The 25,430-nt window shown below is 42.2% G+C and overlaps 1 protein-coding gene across 2 annotated transcripts; it reads right to left on the bottom strand.

The window, feature by feature from the left end:
• Positions 1–210: 210 nt before the first annotated feature.
• Positions 211–22,674, bottom strand: pigh (phosphatidylinositol glycan anchor biosynthesis, class H). Of its 2 annotated transcripts, XM_069915269.1 has the most exons (5): positions 22,462–22,674; positions 16,054–16,263; positions 6,678–6,761; positions 4,297–4,414; positions 211–1,333 (listed from the first exon to the last, which is right to left on the bottom strand). In XM_069915269.1, exons 1-4 carry the CDS (start codon positions 22,633–22,635, stop codon positions 4,331–4,333), a joined length of 552 nt encoding a protein of 183 aa, XP_069771370.1. In that variant the 5' UTR covers positions 22,636–22,674; the 3' UTR covers positions 211–1,333; positions 4,297–4,330. The 2 variants fall into 2 exon arrangements, with proteins under 2 accessions (XP_069771370.1, XP_069771371.1); XM_069915270.1 differs by lacking the exon at positions 6,678–6,761.
• Between the last annotated feature and the right edge of the window lie 2,756 nt (positions 22,675–25,430).

Genomic DNA, 25,430 nt, shown 5'->3' with positions numbered 1-25,430 from the left:
TACACAAAGCTGTTTGAAAGAGCCTGGATCTCAGTTTTGTTTCATCTTGAAACTGAGTTCACTGCAGTCTAGAAATCATAGACTTCAGAAAATTTACACACAGAATTATGCAATCACTTCCAATGTTGCATCTTTCAGGTCATGAGGGAACCCAGTTTAGTAGGTGCTCCATTATCAACAGCAGAAAACACAATGTCATCACAGCGCAGATTGACGATTCTTCAATTTATTTAACATGGCTGTATACGGTGATTAAAGTACAATTAACATTTAGAGCTCAGTCAGAGACCCATTTGTATGTAGAATATCAGATTTAAAATTCAGTTTCCATAACTCCTCACAACATAGGAGACCAATCAGCCCATAATCCAATTTGCCTCCCACAACATTCCCATTCCTCCCAACTCCAATAACCTATTCCTTCTAACATTCTCATCATTCCTAATCACCTTCCACCCACTTGCATTCAGGGATAATTTACAGTGGTCAAAAAACTCACCAATCAGCACATCCTTTGAATGAGGAAATGACAGCACCCAAGGTAAACTCGTATAGTCATAGGGAGAACATGCAAACTCCACATGGGCAGCACCAGGTAGGATCCAACTAAAGGGGCATTGGAACTGTGAGGCCGCAGCTCCACCTTCTGCATCACTGCCAGTAATAAAACAGCCTTAAAATAAAGCTCCGCCATCAGCACCCCAATTATGACAACAATAATTTGATACAAATCAAAAAAATTAAACACAAATAGATGGAAGATTAGGCATAATTCTCCATAAAGGAATCAGCTTTGTTTAGGAGGACATGACGTTGGCTCAATCTCCATAGCAGGTAAATATTGAAGTCCTATTTAATCTTTTAGGATGACATCCATGATCATGTAGCAGTACTTCACCTAAGAAAGCTGCTCTGTGTTTAACTCAGCCAATATGTGTGACATCAACTGCTGTACTTTCTACTGCTGCTACATTCCAGAAGCATTTCTTTGGCTGTAAAGTGCTTTAGCATGTCTTGAGAGCACAAGGGAAGTCCTTTTTTTAAATTATTGGCACTGGCAAAAAAATCCTTTGGTCAATCACCCGCTTTTCACCTTCATATTCAATGTTTTGCAGAATTCTCAAAGTAAAAAAAGTCCTTCACAATGTATCCCAATAATGAACATGGACATTCTGGTCACCAGAATGGATGACAATGGATGATTTATATTTGTGATTCATTCAGCTTCCTTCATTAAATCTTCAAAGCCTTGCTGCTAGTTGGTTGCATGTTATTTGTTGCAAATATTTTAAACATGTATTTTTAAAATGTATTCTTTGATCTAGGTCCAAGTCTGAAAGACAAAATTCCACATTATTCTCTTGTAGAGAAGGTTGTCAAACACGTGCTTACATTTATCTATACAAAATTGTTATTTTGTCTCTCCATCCCTTTTCATGGTCTCCTGACTGAGATAGAGTTCAGTGAACACCAGCAGCCCTCAACTCTCCTATACAAAATGGACACCAAAGATGGCCAATGGCTGTATTAGGTACAGTCAAGCCAGTCCAAGCTTCACTCAGGACCATTCCAAGCTTCACTCAGGACCATTCCACAGAGTATTCCTGCTACACAATACAACACTGAGGATTCTAGCAAGTGTATTTTAAAGCATTTCAGGATGGATCTCTTTCAATAACTTCAGTTTTCCAGTTGCATTTGACTTAACTTTAACCTCAATGTGTACTTTCTTCCTCTTAATGGTAAACACCTGCTTGATTGTAGCAGGGGAATAATTAGGTAATCCAATTAATAGATAATTGATATTCACCATCAATAATCACAACTAATTCATCTTTGGAATTTTGCCCAAAAGATCACACCGATTTAGCAAATGCACCAAATCCAGTTCCCACAGAATACTAAGTTCAGGATTTTGAAGTGTGTGATGTAGACATTAGGTGAAGTGGAGCAAAGAGAGGCTGCTCTTGTTCTGGATCCCTACTGACTGAGTTAACCGAGTAGAGATGTTGCAGGGCATCTCAAACCCATGGATTACAGTCTGTGTCATGTGTGAACTCCACAACACTTTCCATTATCTTGGAGTTCCCAGACTGCTGTAGAGTATATTGCTTCCAGGGTGATTCAATGAAGTGGTTGTTACCGATCATAACTTCAACAGTAGAGTAGTAATAGTTCTTTTTGAAAGAGAAAGAGGGAAAGAGTTTGGCCAATGTTAGAAGTCAAAGACCCCGACACAACCTCACCAAAGGCCAGCATCAGCATGGGGAAGATCAAAGGGAAGGTGTGGGAATAAATTGGGGATTACGAAAGACAAAAGCAAAGATAGTGCAGGTGCAAGGGAAATTACAGGGGTCAAAGAGCAGAGAAGTTAGGAAAGTTCGCAAAGATCCTATGGCTGAACAGGTCATCGGAAACTCTCAGCAGGCGAAGCATCTAGTGGGAAATCATATTTCAGAGACTTGTACAGAAAGGGATAATAGAGCAGAAATCATGTATTTTGGCAAGTTGGAGTATAGTTTGACTACCTGACCGGAGCCTTAGGGAATCCAACTACAAATGTTGGGCTTAGGGATATTTAAAAAAATCATTTTTGTCCTTAGGCTCAAGTCAGGTTTGGACTGACCACAGTCAGATCAGGTTCTAATTTTTTTCTCCAAACAGATCTCTGTGTTGAAAGTCCAGATGAGCGAGGAATTGGAGAAGGACTGGGGTGAGTGTGGCAAAACCAGTCTTGAAAGGGACATGCCAGTAAAACAAGGCTCAGTCAGCAGGTTATCCAAGCAGAGGTTGCCTTTCAGCCAAATTCATTTTGTGAAATTAATTTTCTCCCCAGCCTTCTACTTTGTCTAAACCTTAGCTCTAAGAACTTAGCCCATTGCCAACTCTTGGTGGACTCAGACAGCTCACATATTCATACAAGTTCATAATGAGAGCACAGGAAGCTGATAATTGTAAGGTAGTTGGTTAAGTTCAATCAAGGTACCAATTATTTTACTTAATCATTTCCACACAGCCCTGCACCAAATATTAACTGAGAATGTACAGGAACCAACAACAAAAATTATTGGAGAGAATACATAAGGGATACGATTATATACATTTGGAAAGGCATTATCAGATTCTGTACAGTTAGCTTTGAGTGAGGCAGGCCATATCTAACAAATTTGATTGAGGTTTTTGAGGAGGTGACAAAGATACTTGATAAGAGTAGAGCAGTGGATGTTGTCTATAAGGCATTTGACAAGGTCCCTCTGGTAAGTTGATACAGATGCATGGGATCCACAGTGAATTAGTAGTTTGTATTCAGAATTGGCTGGTTCAGAGAAGACAAGAAGGAAGTGGTGGAAGGATGTTATTCTAGATGGTGACCCGTGACCACTGGTGTTCCACAGGGATCAGTGGTGGGATCCCTTTTGTTTGTGATGTGAATAAATAACTTGGATGGAAAAGTTGGTGGGTTAGTAAGTGTGCATTTGATACAAAGATCAGTAGAGCTGTGGACAGTGTAGAGGGCCATCAAGAAATACAAAAGGAAATAGATCAGTTTCAGATAATTGGCAAAGAAATGGCAGATGGAGTTTAATGCAGACAAGTGTGAGGTGCTGCATTTGGAAAATCAAATATCAGGGGAGAGTACAATTAATGGTAGGTGTCTTAAAAGCACTGATAAGCTGAGGGATCTGGGGGTTCAAGTCCATAACACTTTGAAAGTGGCACGGAAGCAGATAGGATGGTAAAGTATGGTATGCTTGCATTAATTGGTTCATAAAAGTAAGGAAGTCATGCTGCAGCCATATAAACCTTTGGACAGGCCACTTCTGGTTGCCTTATTACAGGAAAGATGTATGGAAAAGATTTACCGGGATATTGCCTGGTTTAGAAGGTATGAGCTATGGAGAAAGCTTGGACAAACTTGGAATGTTTTCTCTGAAGTATTGGAGGCTCAGGGATAACCTGATTGGTTATAAAGTTGATAGGGTAGACCATCAGAATATTTTTCAGTTAAAATATCACATACTAGAGGATGTGTTTAAAGTGATGGTGGGTGGGGGGCGGGGGGTAGTTTGAAGGAGATGGAGATGGCAGCATATTTTTAAACACAGAGTGATAGGTAGCTGGAACAGGCTGGCAGTAGTGGTTGAAACAGATGTGATCGTAGCATTAAGAGGCCTCTGGAGAGGAGATACATATCATTTACAAGCAGCAGTGTAGATGTACTTGGGTATCATGTCCAGCACACATGGGTGGACTGAGGGGCCTGCTCCTGTGCCATACTATTTTATGTAATATTACCTGGAAGCACAAGGTGTTATCGACATCAACAAGTTTACTGCTCAATCCGCGTCTGCTGTAAGATTTCCTGGCAGCTTCTGTACACCTGAGACAGGCAGTCCAGTCGTGGCTTTGCACTCTTGAAGCAAAAAAGATGAATCCATTAAAGAAACATGGATTTTTTTCAATGGCCATTCAGCTCTTTGTGCCCCTACCATTCAACATCTTGCAGCTCATTCTGTCTTAATATCATATATCCACTTTCTCCCATAAAACATAAAAAGATATGGGACGAGAAAGCCACCTCCCTTTGTAGCATATTCAGCGCCTTAGCCTTCAGTAGTATGAAATTCCACTGGTTCACACCAATCAGGGTACACAAAGAGTAATAATGAAAGATCACCAACAAAATGAGACAAACATCTAGAGGCAGACTGAGCAAGAAAGAAATTTTAAATATAAATGTACAGCATGGTAACAGGCCATTCCAGCCCACAAACCCATGACCCCTAAATACACCAATTTGAAGGGTGGAAGGAAACCGGAGCACCCAGAGGAAAACCACACAGACACAGAAAGAATGTACTCCTTTCAAACAGAACCATGTGAAAGAGATGTTGAGTCAGATCTACAAGAGAGAATGGTGCAAAACATCTTTGTCATCTCACAGTTGACTGATTGCAGTATTCATTTGAAAGGCCTATAATTTTGGCAGTACAGCAGCCACAACTGAGACAACTGGATGACAAAAACCATCAGGACAGAAGAATGTGATTAACTTGTTCCTGTGTCTATTCCTAGCACTGAAGATGGGGAAGTGGCACTCAATTTTTAGAGCAAGGAATTGGAAAACTAGCCTCAGTATCCAACGTATCACCTTCTGCAATTTCTGCCACCTACAATGTGATCCCACCAGCAGATACATCTTCCCTTCCCAATCCACCTTCTGCAGGGACCGCTCCCTCCGTGACTTCCTCGTCCACTCATCCCTTCCTATTAATTACCCCCTTGGTACCTGACCTTCTGACCACATGAAGTGCTACATTGGCACCCACACCTCTTCCCTCACCACTAATCAAGGCCCCTAACAGTCCTTCCAAGTGAAGCAACACTCCCTTGTGAATCTGCCAGGGTTAGTTACTGCATCTGGTGTTCCTATTGTAGACATCTCTACATTGGAGAGACTGGACGCATACTGGGAGATCAGTTCTCTGAGCACCTATTGTCTGCAACAATAGTAGAGGTCTCCTAGTGGCCAACCATTTCAATTCCCCATGCCCCACGCCTCCGCCGACATGTCTGTCCATGGCCTCACACTGTCAAACTAAAATCACCCATAAAATGGAGGAAGAACACTTAATGTTCCATCTGGGCACTCTCCTATCAAATGGCATTAAAATTGAGTTGTCCAGTTTCCATTAGGCTACTCCCTGCATCATTCTTCCCCATCTCTCTGTCTCCTTTCTTCCAGCTCTTCAGCCCCTTCCCTCCATTCAGAGAGCTATCCCCTTCCCCTATCACTCTTTAGCATTTTTTCTCGTGTCCTTCCACCCATATCCACCTATCTCGCCTGTGGGCCTGTGCTCCTCCACCTCCCCCTCCCTCCACCATTTTATTCAGATGCCTGCCTGCTTTTTGCTCATACCTCGATGAAGGGTTCAGGCCCAAAATGTTGGTTATGTATCTTTGTCTCTGCTACATGCTCAGTGGTTAAGCACTGGTCTTGTAAACTAGGGGTTGCGAATTTGTTCCTTGCTGGGCCCTCATTTCTGTGAGGGGCGCTGGACAAAGTGGCAACTCTGTCTTCCTGACTGTAGACAAAGTTGAAGAATTTCATGCAAGTTACATTCTAAATGTAGTATTACGTGACAATAATGGAACCCTTACCTTTATAAGGAACGCTGCCTGACTTGCTGAGTTTCTCCAGCATTTTTATGCAAGCAAAAAATGAATTGAATTGTTTGATGTCATGTATCCCAAATTACCATGGAAAGTGTTGTTTTATGTGTTATCCAGACAAGTACAGCAGATAGTGCAATAATTAAAAAAATTGTCAATTTTAGCAATTTCAACAAGTCAAAAAGTGCAGCGTATCATGTTCGTAAGAAAGAATTCAGGGTATAGAGAAAACTACAGAGAAATCCATTTGATCAAAACCAGCAGGAAATAAACTATCCTTGAATTTGGTGTATTTAAGCTCATTTATTTTTTGTCTGACAGACAAACGAGGTGGGGGTGGAAGGTGTCCTATAATAGCAGCTTTCCTGAGGCTGCAGGAGATGTCGAGATGTAGTCACTATCAGTGGAGGGGAGATTGGTTACATAATTGCTTGAGCTATATTCACAACTGGGGGAGTAGACGCAATTCACAATTCACACAATGTGATTTTACTGTAATTTACCTGGAACACTGGCACCACCTCTGACACCCCTCTGGGGCTCTCTGGGTCAATCAGTAGTATGCATAAGTAGTAGATAACCTTCTGCTGCAAGTGAAAATAATACACAGTAGTTTCCTCATTCATTCCCACTCCCCCACCCCCCCAAAAAAAAGACTGCAAGACTATTTTTTATTTTATCCTTGGGATGTGGGCAACACTAGAATTGCAAGTATTTGCTGGCCATATTCCCTGAGAAAGTATTGGTGAAACATATTGCATCCATCCAGGATAGTGACCTCCATCCTTGCGCAAAACAGATACATAGCATGGTTCAGGGACAAAGGAAATGGACCACTCAGCACAGAATACTCTGCCTTTGATGTGCTCTTAATACTAAGATATTTACGTGGGTAGTACAGTTGGGTTTCTGACCACTGGTGACCACAAGTCTCCATTTCCTATATCTGAAACAGTTACAGTGGGAGATTCAACACTGATTATGACAATGACACACATGTAGGTTGTTCCTAGTGGAAAACAATAGCATTTCACAGCTGAAGTCCAGGTCTTGTTGCATTTGGTCATTAACTTCTTCAACATTTGTCTGACTGTAACTTGTATAGATCAGCCTGTGAAAATGTGATCAAACATTCCATTTCTGACATTATAGCAGAGATATAATCAGTGGTTAGGCAGCCTTACGGAATTTCTGGGGTTATTACGATCGGCCTCCATAAACCATAACCAATGTTTTGATGAAACGTGGACCATTCTTTTTCTCCCACTGAGTTTCTCAGGCAGATTCCAGCATCTGCAGTCTATGACTGCACAACCATTTGTCTTTATGCCAGTAGGAAACCACCAATGGAGAGTTATCCTTTATTATCATTAATCTGTTTCATCATTCTTTGCTGGATCTCTCAACAACCACTAGATAATTATCCTGATAACAATTAACTTGCTTCAAGTCCACCTTGATGTCAAAGAGAGGTCTGTCCATGACACATGGAGTTCCAACATTGGTACCACAACAGTGTTCAAGTTGTCATTATTTAATTATGATCCCAACTCCATATCTACTCCTGGATGGAGCTTCTCAATATGAGCTTCAAATTAAAAGGCAGGAACCTTTCCGGAGAACAGCTTAGGGTCATTGTCCACACTCAGAAACCAAAACATCAACCAAGCTTCCTTGCGCAGATATTGCCACAAAATGTCAGTAGCTTGGCTTTAGTTTGTTTTCATCAGCAATTTTACTTTAAAATGGCAAAGTACAGTTGAAAGTCATTCAGCCCATTAAGTCAGTGCTAGCTCCTTGAAGGAGCAATTCAATTAGTCCCACTCTCCTCAATATCTCCTCAAGAATCTGCAAGGTTCTCAAGTATACGTAACCATATAACCATTACATCACAGAAACAGGCCAATTTGGCCCTTCTAGTCCACACTGATCCAAGTACCCTCCTCTAATCCCACTTACCAGCACTCTGCCCATATCCCTCCATTCCCCTCCCATCCATATACTTAACCAACTCTTTCTTAAATGAAAAAATTGACCCTGCCTCCACCACCTTTCCCAGAAGCCCATTCCACATAGTAACCACTCTCTGAGTAAAGTTCCCCCTCATGTTACTCCTAAACCTTTGCCTGTCAACTCTCAACCCATGACCTCTTGTATCCATCTCTCCTACTCTCAATGGGAAAAGCCTTTCCACATCAACTCTATCTATCCCTTTCATTATCTTAAACACCTCTATCAAATCTCCTCTCAGCCTTCTACGTTCCAAGGAATAAAGACCTAATTTGCTCAATTTCTCCTTGTATTCCAGATGCTGAAACCCATGCAACATTTTTGTTAATCTTCTCTTTACTCTCTCTATCTTGTTAATATCCTTCCTATAAATCGGTGACCAGAACTGCACACAGTACTCTAAATTTGGCCTCACCAATGCCTTATACTGCAATTCCTTTTGGGTTTTCACAGGTAATTAATTTCCATTTTATTTAAAAAAAAAAGTACTTGCAATTAACAATCAAGTTATGAGGTTGGACATACAAAACTTTCCATTTTATGTCTCTGGTATTTGGGGAAAAAAAATGGTATTGTCACCTCCTACACTTCATTCTGTCTCCTTTCTGACATTCTTAAAAAAAAAATTGCCTTCCTGCCTCTTCTTCCAGCCCCATCTGTCACCTTCTACTCTATATTTCCAAACTTCAGGGCCTTTCCTTCCACTTTTTTAGTCTTACGTTGATTTATTTACTCAATAATTATTTTTAACGAATATCTTTAGCAACACTAACTCTTTTTGTAATTACTTAATTTAAAAATCTCAATTCAAAGACATTCACTTAATTTAAATTGAATACCAAACTACTAAGAATGCAGTAAATACTCAGAAAATTAGGCAGCATTCTGTGGAGTTCTACACCCATTGACATTTCAAATTAAGGACCTTTTGACAGAATTGGCAAAAATTCAAAGAATTTTTTTAGCATAACCAAGTACAATGAAGTATCTGGGGCTGCTGAATGATCACTTTCTTATAACCATATAACCATTACATCACGGAAACAGGCCAATTTGGCCCTTCTAGTCCACACTGATCCAAGTACCCTCCTCTAATCCCATTTATCAGCACTCTGCCCATATCCCTCCATCCCCCTCCCATCCATATACTTATCCAACTCTTTCTTAAATGAAAAAATTGACCCTGCCTCCACCACCTTTCCCAGAAGCCCATTCCACATAGTAACCACTCTCTGAGTAAAGTTCCCCCTCATGTTACTCCTAAACCTTTGCCTGTCAACTCTCAACCCATGACCTCTTGTATCCATCTCTCCTACTCTCAATGGGAAAAGCCTTTCCACATCAACTCATTCTATCCCTCTCATTATCTTAAACATCTCTATCAAATCTCCTACATTCCAAGGAATAAAGACTTAATTTGCTCAATTTCTCCTTGTATTGCAGATGCTGAAACCCAGGCAACATTTTTGTTAATCTTCTCTGTATTCTATCTTGTTAATATCCTTCCTATAAATCGGTGACCAGAACTGCACACAGTACACTAAATTTGGCCTCACCAATGCCTTGTACAGTTTCATCATTACTTCTGAACTCCTATATATGCACAGATTTATATAGGCCAGTATACCAAAAGGCCTTCTTCACCACCCTATCCACATGTGCTCCTACCTTCAGGGAACAATGTAGCATTATTCCTAGATCTTTCTGCTCCACTGCATTTATCACATATGTCTTGCTTTGATTATTCTTTCCAAAATGAAGCACCTCACACTTATCAGCATTAAACTCCATCTGCCATCTTTCTGCCCACTCCTCTAAGCAGTTTAAATCCCTCTGCAATCTTTGCAAACCCTCTTCATCATCCACAGTTCCCCCTTTTTTAGTATCATCTGCATATTTACTAATCCAATTTACTGCCCCATCCTCCAGATCATTAATATATATGACAAACACCAATGGTCCCAATACCGAACCCTGAGATACACCGCTTGTCACCAGCCTCCATCCTGACAAACAATTATCTACTACTACTCTCTGGCACCTTCCTTCCAGCCACTGTTGAATCCATTTGACTATCTCCAAATTAATATCCAAGGACTTAGCCTTCCTAACTAACCTCCCATGCAGAACCTTATCGAAGGCCTTACTGAAGTCCATATAGACAACATCCACTGCTCTACCCTCATCAACATTCCTAGTCACCTCTTCAAAAAATTCAACAAGATTGGTCAAACACGACCTTCCACGCACAAATCCGTGTTGAGTGTCCCTGATCAGACCCTGTCCCTCCATATACTTATATATACTATCTCTAAGAACATTTTCCATCAATTTACCTACCATAGACATCAAACTTACAGGCCGACAATTGCTAGGGTTGCTCCTCGAACCCTTTTTAAACAAAAGAACCACATGCGCAACACACCAATCCTCCGGCACTATACCTGTCTCTAATGACATTTGAAAAATCATTGCCAGAGCCTCCACTATTTCCTCACTAACTTCTCTCAAGGTCCTGGGGAAAATCCTGTAAGGACTTGGAGACTTATCCACCTTTATATGTTTCAAAAGCTCCAGTACTACCTCTTTCTTAAACACTAGAGTCTCCATATATACCCCCTTTGCTTCCTTTACCCTGCACAGTTCAATGTCCTTCTACTCAGTAAATACTCCCCCATCTCTTTTGGCTCCACACACATTTGTCCTTTATGATTCTCTATTGGACCAATTTTATCTCTCACTTTCCTTTTGCTATTTAGATATTTGTAGAAACCCTTTGGATTTATTTTCACCCTGCTTGCTATAGCCACCTCATAACTTCTTTTAGCTTTTATAATTTCTTTCTTAAGATTCTTTTTACATTCAATAAAGTACCCAAACATCTCCTTTTTTTCCCTGTTTCTTATATTTATTGTAGAACTCCCTCTTTTTTCGAACCAAGTTTCCAATATCCCTTGAGAACCATGGCTCTCTCAAACTTTTGACCTTACCTTTCAACCAGGTATATAAAGATTTTGTACTTTTAACATCTCTCCTTTAAAAGACCTCCATTTCTCTATTACACCCTTCCCAGAAAACAAATTGTCCCAATCCACCCCTTGTACATCCTTTCGCATCTCCTCAAACCTAGCTTTTCCCCACTCAAAAGCCTCAACTCTGGGCCCAGACCCTATCCTTTTCCATAATTACCTTGAAGTTAATGGCACTGTGATCACTGGATCCGAAGTGCTCTCCCACACATACCTCTGTCATCTGACCCATCTCATTCCCCAACAGTAAATCCAACACAGCTCCCTCTCTAGTTGGTACCTCCACGTATTGATGTACAAAGCTATCCTGCACACATTTTACAAACTCCAACCCATCCAGCCCTTTCACGGAATGGGTTTTCCAATCATTATTCGGAAAATTAAAATCCCCCACAATCACTACCCTGTGCTTATTACAAATATCTGCTATCTTCCTACTAATTTGTTCCTCTTATTCGCATTCCCCATTCAGTGGTCTATAATACACCCCTATAATTGTAACTTCCCCTTTCCCATTCCTCAATTCCACCCAAATAGCCTCCCTGGACAAGCCTTCTTTTCTATCGTACCTAAGCACCGCTGTAATATTTTCTCTAACAAGTTGTGCAACCCCACCCCTTCTTGCCCACCCCCCCCATCCCCCTGCTGGTTCTATCACAGCTAAAGCAACTAAATCCAGGAATATTTAGCTGCCAGTCACATCCCTCCTGTAACCATGTTTCACTAATCGCTACCACGTCATACTTCCAAGTGTCAATCCATACCTTCAGCTCATCCACCTTCTTTACAATGCTCCTAGCATTAAAATATATGTATTTTAGAGATTTCCCACTTTTTACTTTTTGTACGCCCCTATCTTTACCAACAGCTCTCTTATGATCTTTTGCAATCGACCTCTGTCCATCTTTATATAGAGCATCCCCCTTTTCTATCACCTTTCTTTCCCCCTCTCAAACACTGTCTACAAGCTTTCTCTGATTGCACTCTAACCTTCTCCTTGCTGTTCTCCTTCATTTAGTTCCCTCCCCCCAGCCATTCTAGTTTAAAGTCTCTTGAGTAACCCTAGCAAACGTCCCCACCAGAATCCTAGTCCCCCTGGGGTTCAAATGCAACCCATCCTTTTTGTACAGGTCACACCTACCCCAAAAATGGTTCCAGTGATCCACAAACTTGAATCCCTGCCCTTTGCTCCACCCCTTCAGCCATGGTTTGCTTGCATCAAGGAAACTGGGCAGTTGCTACCTCCCCGATGAGGTAGCTCACAGCAGTGCTGTTACTTTATCTCTCCACATATCCTGCCTTCTCAGCCGAGACTTTGCAGCATTTTCAACACCCAAACAAAATTATAAAATTGCATAAGCACAAACGGCAATTTGACCCAACTCGGCTACTTGCACAGCAATCTTTTCCCATTTCCCTGTAATTTTACCTCTATGGCTGTAAACTAACTCTACAACCCTATCTTGAAAAGTATTCTAAATCAGAACCATTCAATGCATAGAAGTGTTTTTTTTAATCAAGTTGCCTTTTGTCTGTTTACCAATCTACACCTTCTGATCACTGATCCTTCAAATACAATATCAAATCTTCTCCAAGCTTTCTCTACTCTGAGAACAGCACTAGGTCCACAATTCACCTCTGCTATCATTATGGTGAAACTTTTCTGTATCCTATCCAAGGGGTGCAGGCGAAGGCACTTAGCAGACTGCAGATGCCAGGATCTGAAGCTAAGCACAATCTGCTGGAGGAACTCAGTGGGTTGAGCAGCAATGGGAGAAAAAGAATGGCTGCTGCTTTGAGCTGAAACATCAACTATTCTTTTTCTCCCACTGATGCTGCTTGATCCACTGAACTCCTCCACCAGATTGCATTTGGCTATGTTTTACACATGTATAAATTCCTGTATTTTACACTTTATTCAATCCAGGATTTTAAGTATTTTTCCAACTGCTCTGTTAATATTTTCTATCACCTTCAAAGAAATGTCTACGATCAGACCCACATTTTGAATCCCCTTTATAAATGACCTTGATAAAGAGGCGGAAGGATGGATCGGTAAGTTTGTGGATGATACGAAGGTTGGAGGAGCTGAAGGTTGTATGTTACAAAAGGATATGGACAGGATGCAAAGTTGGGCAGAAAAGTGGCAGATGGATTTCAATCCGGATAAGTGTGAGGTGATGCATTTTGGAAGGATAAACAAGAGGCTGAGTATAGGGTTAATGGTCGGTTACTGAAAAGTGTGGATGAACAGGGGGACCTTGGAGTGCAAATCATACATCCCTCAAGGTTGCCACACAGGTGGATAGGATAGTTAAGAAGACTTATGGGATGCCGGGATTCATTAATAGGGGATTGAATTCAAGAATCAAGAGGTCATGCTGCAATTCTACAAATCTCTGGTGAGACCACACTTGGAGTATTGTGTACAGTTCTGGTCACCTCATTACAGGAAGGATGTGGAAACTATGGAGAGGCTGCAGAGGAGATTTACCAGGATGTTGCCTGGACCAGAAAATAAGTATGATGAGGCAAGGTTGGTACAGCTGGGACTTTTATCTTTGGAGCATAGAAGGATGAGAGGAGACTTAATAGAGGTCTACAAGATTATGAGAGGCATACTTAGGGTGAATAGCCAGTGCCTTTTTCCCAGGGCAGGAATAGCAAACACCAGAGGACATGTGTACAAAATTAAGGGAGAAAAGTTTAGGGGAGACATCAGGGGTAAAGTATGTTTATATATATATATATATATATATATATATATATAAACACAGAGAGTTGTGGGTGCCTGGAATGCCTTGTCGGGGACAGTGGTGGAGGCTGAAACATTAGGGGCATTTAAAGACTCATAGGCACATGGATGGAAGTAAAATAAAATTGCCGACTGGCCCATTCCAGGGTGGAGGAATACCTGCTGAAGGTCACACCGAGGTTTGGCAAAGCCAACGTGAAGCTCCTGTGGGGAAGGACCACCATCTAGAGCAGTCACTCTTAACAGGGGCCATACACCCCCTCCCCAGGGCAACAACAGATTTAAGGACAGAAATCATAGCGTATTTTTGTTTTTTTATGTAGTCGTTAGGGGAGAAATATGGAGCAGGGGAGATTGAAATAAGAGGACACAAGTTGAGGGTAAGGGGGCGAAATTTTAGGAGAAACATTAGAGGATAATTCTTCACTCAGAGAGTGGTGTCTGAATGGAATAATCTTCCAGAGGAAATAGTTGAGGCAGAGTCAATTCTTTCATTTAAGAGGAGGCTGGATATATACATGGATAAGAGGGGGTTGGAGGGTTATGGGCAGAGAATAGGCAGGAGGAGCTAGCGGAGTTGTTTGAGTAAACTGGCGTGGACTTGTAGGACCGAGATGGCCTGTTTCCATGCCATAAACTGTTATGGGGTTATGTAAAGTGTTACAGGTAGGAAGGGTTTAGTACTTTTTTAAGGAATATATGGGTTGGTACAACATCGGGGGCTGAAGGGCCTGTACTGTATTGTTCTATGTTCGAAACATGCATCATTTTGCTAGGGCAGGTTGTACCTCTTTAATCTGGTGACATTGAGACCTGGCCATTAGAAAATGACCCCTAAGGGAACCCCCTGCGTAAACTTATCAAAGGTAGAACAAAGCTTAAAACAGGAAATAATATTGTGGGTGGCACGATTAGCGTAGCAGTTAGCGCAACGCCTTTACAGCGCCAGCAGTCAGGACTGGGATTCGAGTCCCACACTGTCCGTAAAAGAGTTTGCACTAACGGCGTCAGATTCAAATGTGGCGGACCATGGGAGATGCCAGAGCACAAAGCGCCACAACCTGTATTGCCCTCACTCAAATTTCTTGATAAAATACATAATCCAAGGTTAATTAACTAGCATCTGACACAAGTGTGCCAACCTTTAAGAAACTGCATGAACTTCAATACCTCCTTCCTCGTTGCTTAAGTATGAAGTGATCTATATATTTCAAGATTGTGCCTTGTAATCCTCTATCATATTGAATGTCAGGGAACACTGATGTACACCTTCTTCTGGTCTGGAAGTACAGGAACTCACCAAAGCTCTCAATTGTATAGTAAATTTTTGCTCCTATTACCATTACAATCTTATATACTTATGTTGACAAATTTAATATGGATTCTTATTTTAAAGGAACACACACAACAGCACTCCACTGTCTCCATATTCTGTCAAAATACAACTCATGCAACTACACAAATTTAATCAATCCTTTATAGATTCAGCCTGTCTCTCCTTTATCAATCCACACTTATTCAAGTTAAGTTTCTCCCTATTTATTACACAACCATGTCATAGAAATGCTTTTAGGTCCAAAGGATCATTCTTTTTCTTCCAGATTTGTTTAGTTCAGCCATTCTCAACAAGGGTCCTACATCCCCTTGGGGGCCAGAGCACATTAATTAAAAGCCTTGTTTTCTTTTTACCTCATGTAACATTTTTTGAAAAGATTTTTAATTATTCAATAGAAGTATGGAAGAAACCAAAATTTACCTCATGTAACATTTTTTGAAAAGATTTTTAATTATTTAATAGAAGTATGGAAGAAACCAAAATTTTACTTCAAGGGGAAGGGTGCTCATAAACTTGGAGCAGAGTCCTAAGGGCACCATAGCCAAAAAAAAGGTTGAGAATGCCTGGTTATTTTATTCTTCTCCTTCCGTTAAGCATTTGCAATGTGTAAAGATGGTCTCAGGAAAGCATTAAAGATCCAGTTAAAATTCCACAACTACACTCACCAATCTCATGAAGGATTTACTCAAATGTCAAACTTCCAATTGTTGTCTTTATAGATTTTCAACTTATTACTTTTCTTCACTTACCATATAAAAGCCTTCATTGATCACAATATCTTTCACTTTCTTCATCTCAATGAAGTTCACGTGCTCTCTCCCCGAAGCAAACAAGGTGTTCATCTGGACACCGACTGACCCAATAATCATCATCGACTCCTGATCAACTTTACAGAAGTGGAGGTACAGAATCATCCCAAGGAGAGTAATGATAATAGTGGCTGAGAGCACAGATGTGTTCTGCATGAAGCAATTCCCAAAATGAAATGTCAGTTATGTTTCTGTAAACACATTGCAATATCCAATATAAACTCCACTCCCATCTGCTCACATACTTTGGTCTGGTCAGGCCCATTTTCTACTCCATGCATTTTAATAAAGAGCATATTTTCTAACATTCTGTCATTTCAGAGCAAGAAATTTAATGCATTTCTCTTGAAGATTTTGGCCTGTTCCAATGTTCTTAATGCAAAAAAAAACCTTGTTAAAATGTTAAAGATAGAATACTACAACTTAAATGTACAAATGGGTTGTACATATGTAAAGGCGGTCTTCTTTTTGGATGCTGGTGAGGGTACATTTGGGACATTGTGTACAGTTTTTGGCTTCTTACCCAAAATAACGGTGAGGTGGGGGAGGTGGGGGGGAAAGGAGAGGGCTGATTGCAGCATAGGTTCACCTCACTGATTCCTGGGATGGCAGGGCCCTTGGAAGAGGCCAGATCCATGTATATAGGACTAATTGATCCAAAGTTCAGTGAAGTGCCAGGGAATCTCATTGAGAGATACCACATACCAAAAGAGCTAGAAAGACTGCTAGCATAAAAGATAATCCCCCGGCTAAGTGGTCATAGTCTCTGGTTACTGGGTAAGACTGAGCACTGAGTTGAGGAGAAATACACTGAAGACCAAAGGGACTGTAGATACTGGTATCTAGAAAACAATGCTGGAAGAACTCAACAGTCAAGCCACATCTGTGAAGGCAAAAGGTATAAGCCATTGTTTTGAGTTGAGCCCCTGCATCAGGTCTAAGGGGTAAAAAGAGATTGCTAGTTATGGCAGTAAAAAGGGTAGTGAGACAAAGGTTAATAGGTAATAGGTGGAACTAGATAATGAAGTGGTTGATGAATGAATGGAACCATTTGGGGAGAGGGATGAAAAAGATTCTCAGGGATGTATGTGATGCCATGTTTGTAAAAGGATAAAAGGAAAAGGGCGATAGTCATAGGGGATTCAATGGTTAGGAGGACAGAGGTTTTTGTGGACGCGATAAAGAAAACCAGATGGTGGTTTGCCTCCCTGGTGCCAGGGTCCGGAATGTGACTATGCACGTTCAGATCATTCTAAAAGGGGAGGGTAAGGAGCCTGAGGTTGTGATACATGTTGGTACCAATGATGTTGGAAGAAATGAGGAAGTGGTCCTGCAGAATGAGTATAGGGAGCTTAAAAGGAGGACCAATAACGGGGTAATCTCTGGATTGCTTCCTGTGCCACGTGACAGTGAGGGCAAAAATAGAATTAGGTGGAGGTTAAACACATGGCTAAAGGGGTGGAGTAAGAGATAGGGTTTCAAGTTCGTGGACCACTGGGACCTTTTTTGGGGAAGATGGGTCCTATACTGTAATGATGGGTTACATCTTAATCGCAGAGGGACCAGTCTCCTGGCGGGGGCATTTGCTAGGGCTGTCAGGTGAGATTTAAACTAGTATGGTTGGGGACAGGGTTTCAAGTTAGGCAGGACAGCTGGGAGAGGGTTTGTAGGCTAAAGAAAGAGACAAGTTTAAATAATTTGAGGGAGGAACAGCAGGAAGTAGTAAAAATGTTGTAGCGAAAATTGTGAGAATAGTAGAGAGGAGGATATGCAGAAGGTAGGATGTAGGAGATCCCTGAGATGTATTTATTTTAACGCGAGGAGCGTAGTAAGGAAGTTGGATGATCTAAAGGTGTGGATTGACATGTGGCATTATGATGTTGTGGCCATTTGCAAGATGTGGTTGAAGGTTGTGACTGACAGTTGAATGTTCCAGGATTTTGCTGCTTTAGATGTGACAGAGTTAGTGGATTAAGAGGGGGAGGTGTGGCATTACTTGTCAGGGAGGATATTACAGAAATGCTGAGGCAAGATAGACTGGAGGGCTCGTCGAGGGAGGCAGTGTGAGTAGAGCTAAAAAATAAGAAGGGTGAGGTTACTATTATGGGGGTATATTATAGGCCTCCAAATGGGGAAAGGGAACAAGAAGAGCAAATGTGTAAGGAAATAGATGAGATATGCAGTAGAAGTAGGGTGGTGTTGGTTGGGGATTTCAATTTTCTAAACATAGATTGGCAGTCAGTAAAAGGACAGGATGGCTTAGTATTTATGCATTGTGTTCAGGATTGCTTTTTGCAGGAATATGTTGAGACTCCAACTAGAGGGGGACCGGTGTTTGATCTGTTGTTTGGGAATGTAATAGGGCAGGTGATGGAGGTAAACGTTGGAGAGAACTTCGGATCCAGTGATCACGGGTCCATTAGCTTTAGCTTAATGATGGAAAGGGATAGGTTGGGTCTGAGGTTGAAGGTCTTCGAGTGGTGGAAGGTCAGATTTGGAGAAATGAGAAGGGATTTGCAGAGTTGTGTGGGCTGATCTTTTTGCCGGAAAGGATGTAGAGGAAATTTGGGGGGCATTTAGGGGTGAGATTTTGAGAGTACAGGATCTTTAAGTTCCAGTCCAGCCGAAAGGGAAGACTAAAAGTTCGAGGGAGCTGTGGTTTGCTGGTGAAATTAAAAAGTTGGTTCGGGACAAGAGGGAAGCCTATACCAAATATAAAAAACAAGGGATTGAGGAAATGTATGATCATTACTTAGATTGCAGGAAGAACCTTAAGAGAGAAATTAGAAAGGCAAAAAGAAGATATGAGGTGTCCATAGCTAATAAGGCGAAAGTAAATCCTAAGTGTTTTTACAGATATGTGAACAGTAAAAGGAGGGTTAAGGACAGAATAGGTCCACTGAATAATGGGACCGGTGAACTATGTCAGGAACCGTATGAGATGGGAGAAATACTGAACAATTTTTTCTCGTCTGTCTTCTTTGGCTTGGCTTCGCGGACGAAGATTTATGGAGGGGCAATGTCCACGTCAGCTGCAGGCTCGTTTGTGGCTGACAAGTCCAATGTGGGACAGGCAGACACGTTTGCAGCGGTTGCAAGGGAAAATTGGTTGGTTGGAGTTGGGTGTTGGGTTTTTCCTCCTTTGTCTTTTGTCAGTGAGGTGGGCTCTGTGGTCTTCTTCAAAGGAGGTTGCTGCCCGCCAAACTGTGAGGCGCCAAGATGCACGGTTTGAGGCGATATCAGCCCACTAGCAGTGGTCAATGTGGCAGGCACCAAGAGATTTCTTTAGGCAGTCCTTGTACCTCTTCTTTGGTGCACCTCTGTCACGGTGGCCAGTGGAGAGCTCGCCATATAATACGATCTTGGGAAGGCGATGGTCCTCCATTCTGGAGACGTGACCTACCCAGCGCAGTTGGATCTTCAGCAGCGTGGATTCGATGCTGTCAGCCTCTGCCATCTCGAGTACTTCGATGTTAGGGATGAAGTCGCTCCAATGAATGTTGAGGATGGAGCGGAGACAACGCTGGTGGAAGCGTTCTAGGAGCCCTAGGTGATGCCGGTAGAGGACCCATGATTCGGAGCCGAACAGGAGTGTGGGTATGACAATGGCTCTGTATATGCTAATCTTTGTGAGGTTTTTCAGTTAGTTGTTTTTCCAGACTCTTTTGTGTAGTCTTCCAAAGGCGCTGTCTGTTGTCTATCTCGTTGTCAATCCTTGTATCCGATGAAATGGTGTTCACAGGGGAAAGGGACAATGGACTATAAGAGATAAAGAGAGGCAAAGGGCTTAGTTATGGAGAGGATAGGGATTACTAAAGTGAGGGTTTTGGATCTTCTAGGTCAATTAAGGTGGATAAGTCTCCTGGTCCTGATGGGATTTTTCCCAGGACTTTAAGGGAGGTCAGGGAACAAATAGCTGGGCATTAACAGTGATTTTTCAAAGATCACTGGAGGAGGGGGTGGAGCCACAAGATTGGAGGGTTGCAAATGTAGTTCCGTTGTTCAAAAAAGGCATTAGATGTAGGCCAAGTAATTATCGGCCAGTAAGTTTGACTTCGGTGGTGGGGAAGGCTATGGAGGGTATTCTTTGAGATAGTATATACACATATCTGGATAGGCAGGGATTGATTAGGGGCACCCAGCATGGGTTTGTAAAAGGAAAGTCATGTTTGACGAACCTTATTGAGTTTTTTGAGGAAGTGACAAAAAAGGTGGATGAAGGTAGAGCGGTTGATGTGATCTATTTGGATTTTAGTAAGGCTTTTGATAAGGTTCCGCATGGAAGGTTAATAAGGAAGGTTCAGTCACTAGGAATTAGTAGAGAGATTCAGATGGGTTCAGAGGTGGCTGGGAGATAGACAGCAGAGAGTCATGGTGGACAACTGTATTTCAGGTTGGAAGCCTGTGACAAGCGAGGTGCCTCAGAGATTGGTGCTGGGTCCCTTGTTTATCATTTATATTAATGATTTAGAGGAGGGTGTGGTTAACTGGGTAAGCAAATATACAAATGATACAAAAATAGGGGGAGTGGTGGATAGTGAGGTAGATTTTCTTGGATTACAGAAGGATTTGGTTTGTTTGGAAGAGTGGGCTGAAAGATGGCAGTTGGAATTCAATGTAGACAAATGTGAAGTGTTGCATTTCGGTAAAAATAACCAGAATAGGACATATACAGTTAAGGGGAAGGCATTGAGGCATGCAGAGGAGCAGAGGGTTGTGGGGGTTACGGTACAGAGTTAACTGAAGGTGGATTCCCATATAGACATGGTGGTTAAGAAGGCATATGGTATGCTGGCCTTCATAAATCATAGTATAGAGTATAGGAGCTGGGAGGTGATGCTGGAGCTGTTTAAGGCATTGATGAGGCCAGGTTTGGAGTACTGTGCTCATTTCTGGTCTCCAAATTATAAAAGGATATAGATAAGGTGGAGAGGGTGCAGAGAAGGTTTAGAAGGATGTTGCCTGGCTTACAGCATCTGGATTACAGGGAGAGATTAAGGAGATTGGGACTTTATTCATTGGAACGTAGACGACTGAGAGGGGTTTTAAAAATTATGAAAGGAATAGATAGACTAGACATAAACAGACTCTTTCCCTTGAGGGCAGGGGAGGTTGGAACAAGAGGCCATGAGTTAAGTGTAAGGGGGCAAAACTTTAGGAGAAATATTAGAGGTAGCTTTTTCACTCAGCGAATGGTGGCAGAATGGAATGAACTTCCGAATGAGATAGTTGCAGCAGGGTCCCTTCTGTCATTTAAGAGAAGGTTGGATGTGTACATGGAGGTGAGGGGGAGAGAGAGCGGGAGGTTTGAGCTTGTGGAGTTGTTCTAGTGAACCAGTGCGAACTTGAAGGGCCAACAATGGGCTGTTTCCGCACTGTAAATGGTTATATGGTTATACTCTGACAATAAAATTGAATTTGAACAAAGAGAAATGTGTGCATGTGTGCTTGTGTCAGAAAATTCAATGTTCGCGCAATTGGGCTGCTGACTAGCAATGCAGAATACGAGATGGTGTCCTTCCAATTAGCGTTTGGTCTTTCCATTATCAGTGGAGAAACCCAAGGTCATTGTGATCTCACCCACAGGGACATATTTGCTAACCCTTCATTAAAGCCTCAAAACATGAGCAGAGACTGACCTTCCCCATTCCATACCATCACTCATCTGGATTTTCACAAGACAGTCCACAAGAGCTCATTGCAGGACTGTGGTGCAGTTATTACCCTTGCTGCTTCATAGCTCCAAAGACCTAGTATCAGTCCTCACCTCAGGTATTGTGACCAAGTGGGTTTGGGTTTGTGCCCACATTCCAATAATGTGCCAGCAGATTAATTGGCTACTATAAGCTACACAGTGTTGGAAAGAGGCAAACAAATCAAAGGAGATCTAATGGGTCAGTGCCAAACAATAATGGTTAAACGGAAAAGAATTTAGTGTCAATGGAACTGATGATATTATCCTTTTGGGACGTGCCATGGACACAATAGACTCCTTGTGTCATAAGCAAGCATTTGTTCCATCCCTCCCTGTAGCAGATTAGCATGGCTCACCTGTCTCTTACCCAGGCACTGCCCTCCTTCACAGCATACCCAGCCTCAGAAAGTACTGTCCACTGCCAGTGTTGCCCATTACGAGCCTTGCTCGAACAAAAGGGTGAAGCTATCATTTCCTAATCGTTGCAATCTAAAGCTGCTGTCAACTCTCGGGGAAAGTGGGGAGAATCCAGGCGTTGACTGACAAGCTCCCGGGACCAGCAACTATCAATCACATCGGATAGCGAGACGTCATCCCGTTCAACCAATCGATGGGCACGTCTTCCTCATTCCGACCTCGACTCACGTGATTACCTGCGTGATGTAAAAGATGGAATATGCGACCAGCCAGATGAAGGCTGTGTGTCCAAGGACAGAGCGGAGCGACAGCTTCGGAGAGATGACAGTAAATTCGCGGCACAGCGGAGAGTGGTGCTTCTGATCGAAGATAACGTCGCGGCCATTATTGTCCTGGTACTGCGCCGCCATTTTTTCGGAAGCCCGGCTCCGTTGCCACGTGACGTCAGGGCGACGCATGGGGAGGGAGCCTGTGGTCACGTGACCCCGAGTTGCTCCTGCTCTTTCACTGAGGCGTAGTCTTATTTTAAAAAAAAAGGACATCGCAATTGGCATGTGTTTCACTGACAAGATCATCGGTTACTGCTCTCCCCGTTAGTCCATGAGAAAGTGATGGTGAACCACTGCTGCTGATCTTTGGGGAAGGTGCTCCCAGTGCTGTGAGCGAGGATACATTCCTAATGTACATCCCTGATCTGGATCAGAAACATTATACAATATTTAAAAGTGTGCTGACAGTACACCAGGTAGGATTACAAGTTGGGACCTGTATTGATGATCTAGAATAGATTCAAGATTGTTTTATTATCATGTAATAAAACATATGTAATATCACACAAAATTGCATTAGAATGCCTCAAAGATTCACCATCAGCAGAAATTGCCTGCCACCCTTTACAGTCAGATAACAAAACAAAAGAGTCCCTTCAGAGTCACTGAGTGTCCATGGATTTTCCTCTGGTGCTCCCATAGCTTCTGTGGCCACACAGACTTCATTCCAAACCATCAGCAACTCAAGCTCCAGGTGCAAACCATTGACACAATCAGCACCCAATGCCTCTTTTACATCCCAGTTCTGATACCTGGTATCAGTTTGGCCTGTCTCGAGCAGTCTGCATCCTTGGTTGAGACCCGTTTGACCGAAAGTTGGCGCCAGCCCGCATCCTGCATGGGTTTCTCGCCTCTTGTCACCAACAGCCTGCCACCTATGTGTTCTTCAGTCACAGAGCCCCTCACTGGTTTGCCACCGTGGTCATCTCTGCTTCTCAAAGATGAAGAAATTGGATGTAAACAAATCATGGCAGAGGTGGGAGTCAGACTTAGGAATAACGATTGATGAGTGTTGTTGGTCCAACCTGTGTCGGGTCAGCATGACTGCAATCATTAATGTGCAGTACAGGCTGGTACATACAACTTTCTACACCAGCTGTACCTGAATAAATCTAAACCAGAATTGTCAGGCAATGCTTCAGATGTGGCATAGAGACAGGAACCTTTGTGCACGCAACCTGGATATGTACCAAGGTGAGACCTTTCTGGGTGGAACTAGGCCAAGTCCTAGAAAAAAATTATAGGTAAAGAATTCCCACAGGACCCAGAGTTGTTCCTGTTGGGAAACATAATGGACGCAAGTCTGACAATGAACCTGTCCAAATTTCAAATCCAATTCATAATGATCACATTGGCAGTGGCCAGAAAGTGCATAGCGGCTACATAGAAATCCAACTCCTGGCTAAAAATTACTCACTGGAACACAGAAATGAAAAGCTGTGTTCCCATGGAGAAAATTACTTAAAAGAAAAAAGTACAACACTTTTTTTGAAAATTTGGCAACCATACTTCAATTCCATAGGAGCACAATTATAGTGTGGGCCATCGTGCCTCCCCACCCTACCTTCCCTGTCTATCCCTCAATCAGTTGGGGGGGGGGGGGTTCCATTCCATCCCAACCAGCAAAAGTCAAGAGAACAGTCTGAGCACTGCCCACCATGTCATGACAAATCCATAAAACTCTGATGTATGTTTTATACCTTTGTGGTGAGTGTCTTGAATGTCATGTGTAACTGTGGTTGGTTAAGTGTTAAATGTTGAGGGTGAAGGAGGTGGGGAGGGAGGGGGTGAAAAGATCTTGAACTCTGCAGAAAACTTTGTATAAAACTGATAATTGTAGTCAATGCTGATACTGTTAACATTGACATTGAATATCTTGATAACTGAGTTTAAGTTTGGAAAATCATAAATATTTGCACATGACTCTATTGGGTGGCAGTGTGAGCTGTGAGGAAGATTCCAAGAGGATACAGGGTGACTTGGATTTTGAGAGTGGGGAAGTAGATGGCAGATGCAGTGTTATGTAAATAAATCATGATGAAAAATTAGGAAAAGGGAAGATGCAATAAGACCTGGATGGGTATCATGGTCCATCAGACATTTTAGGTTAGAATGCAGGTACAATAGGTGGTGAAAAAAAGAGGATGGTGGCCTTTATTGTGAAAGGTTTTGGATCTTCTTGAAGTTGTATTGAGTCTCAGTGAGGCCACACTTTGAGGATGGTGTTGAGTTTTGTTCCTATTCTTGAAGGACAAAGATTCACCAGGGTTATTCCTGGGAAGGCAGGACTGATATCTGAAGAAAGACTAGCACTGTACTCATTGGACTTTAGAAAAATGAAAGGGGACCTCAGTGAGACACAAAATTCTGGCAGGACTAGGTAGATTAGATGCAGGAAGAACATTCCTGATGTTGGGGATGTCCAGAACAAAGGGTCACTGTTTAAGAATATGGAGTAAGCATTTAGGAATGTGGAGAAACCTTTTTATTCAGAGAGTTGTGAACTTGCAAAACTCCCAAATAATGAAATTGATCATTGTGGAAGGAAGATTAGTGATTTTAAATCTTAATTAAAAAAATAATTTTGACATACAGTGGAGTAACAGGCATTTTGGCCCACGAATCCATGCCACCCAATTTCCCGACAATCTCTGGTACATTTCGAACAGTGGGAGGAAACTGGAGCCCCCGGGGAAAACCCATGCAGACTCCTTACAGTCAGCACTAGATTCAAACCCTGGTCCTGATTGCTGACGCTGTAACAGCATTGCGCTAACCACTACACCAACCATGCTGCAACAACTGAACATATTTTGGGCAAGAACACTGCCCGAGGGACCAGGGCTGGAATAATTGACATTTAACAACCTTTGTGC

The sequence above is a fragment of the Narcine bancroftii genome, chromosome 2 (genome assembly GCF_036971445.1).
Source record: "Narcine bancroftii isolate sNarBan1 chromosome 2, sNarBan1.hap1, whole genome shotgun sequence".
NCBI lineage: Eukaryota > Metazoa > Chordata > Chondrichthyes > Torpediniformes > Narcinidae > Narcine > Narcine bancroftii.
This window is presented reverse-complemented; position numbering and strand designations above follow the sequence as displayed.

Excerpts from the sequence above, each read along its gene's own strand:
- pigh (XM_069915269.1), bottom strand. The coding sequence starts at position 22,635 with ATGGCGGCGCAGTACCAGGACAATAATGGCCGCGACGTTATCTTCGAT. Across the intron at positions 6,762-16,053 it reads TCAATGAAGGCTTTTATATG|CAGAAGGTTATCTACTACTT; the intron begins GTAAGTGAAGAA and ends TTTCACTTGCAG. Across the intron at positions 4,415-6,677 it reads AGGTGGTGCCAGTGTTCCAG|AGTGCAAAGCCACGACTGGA; the intron begins GTAAATTACAGT and ends TTTTGCTTCAAG.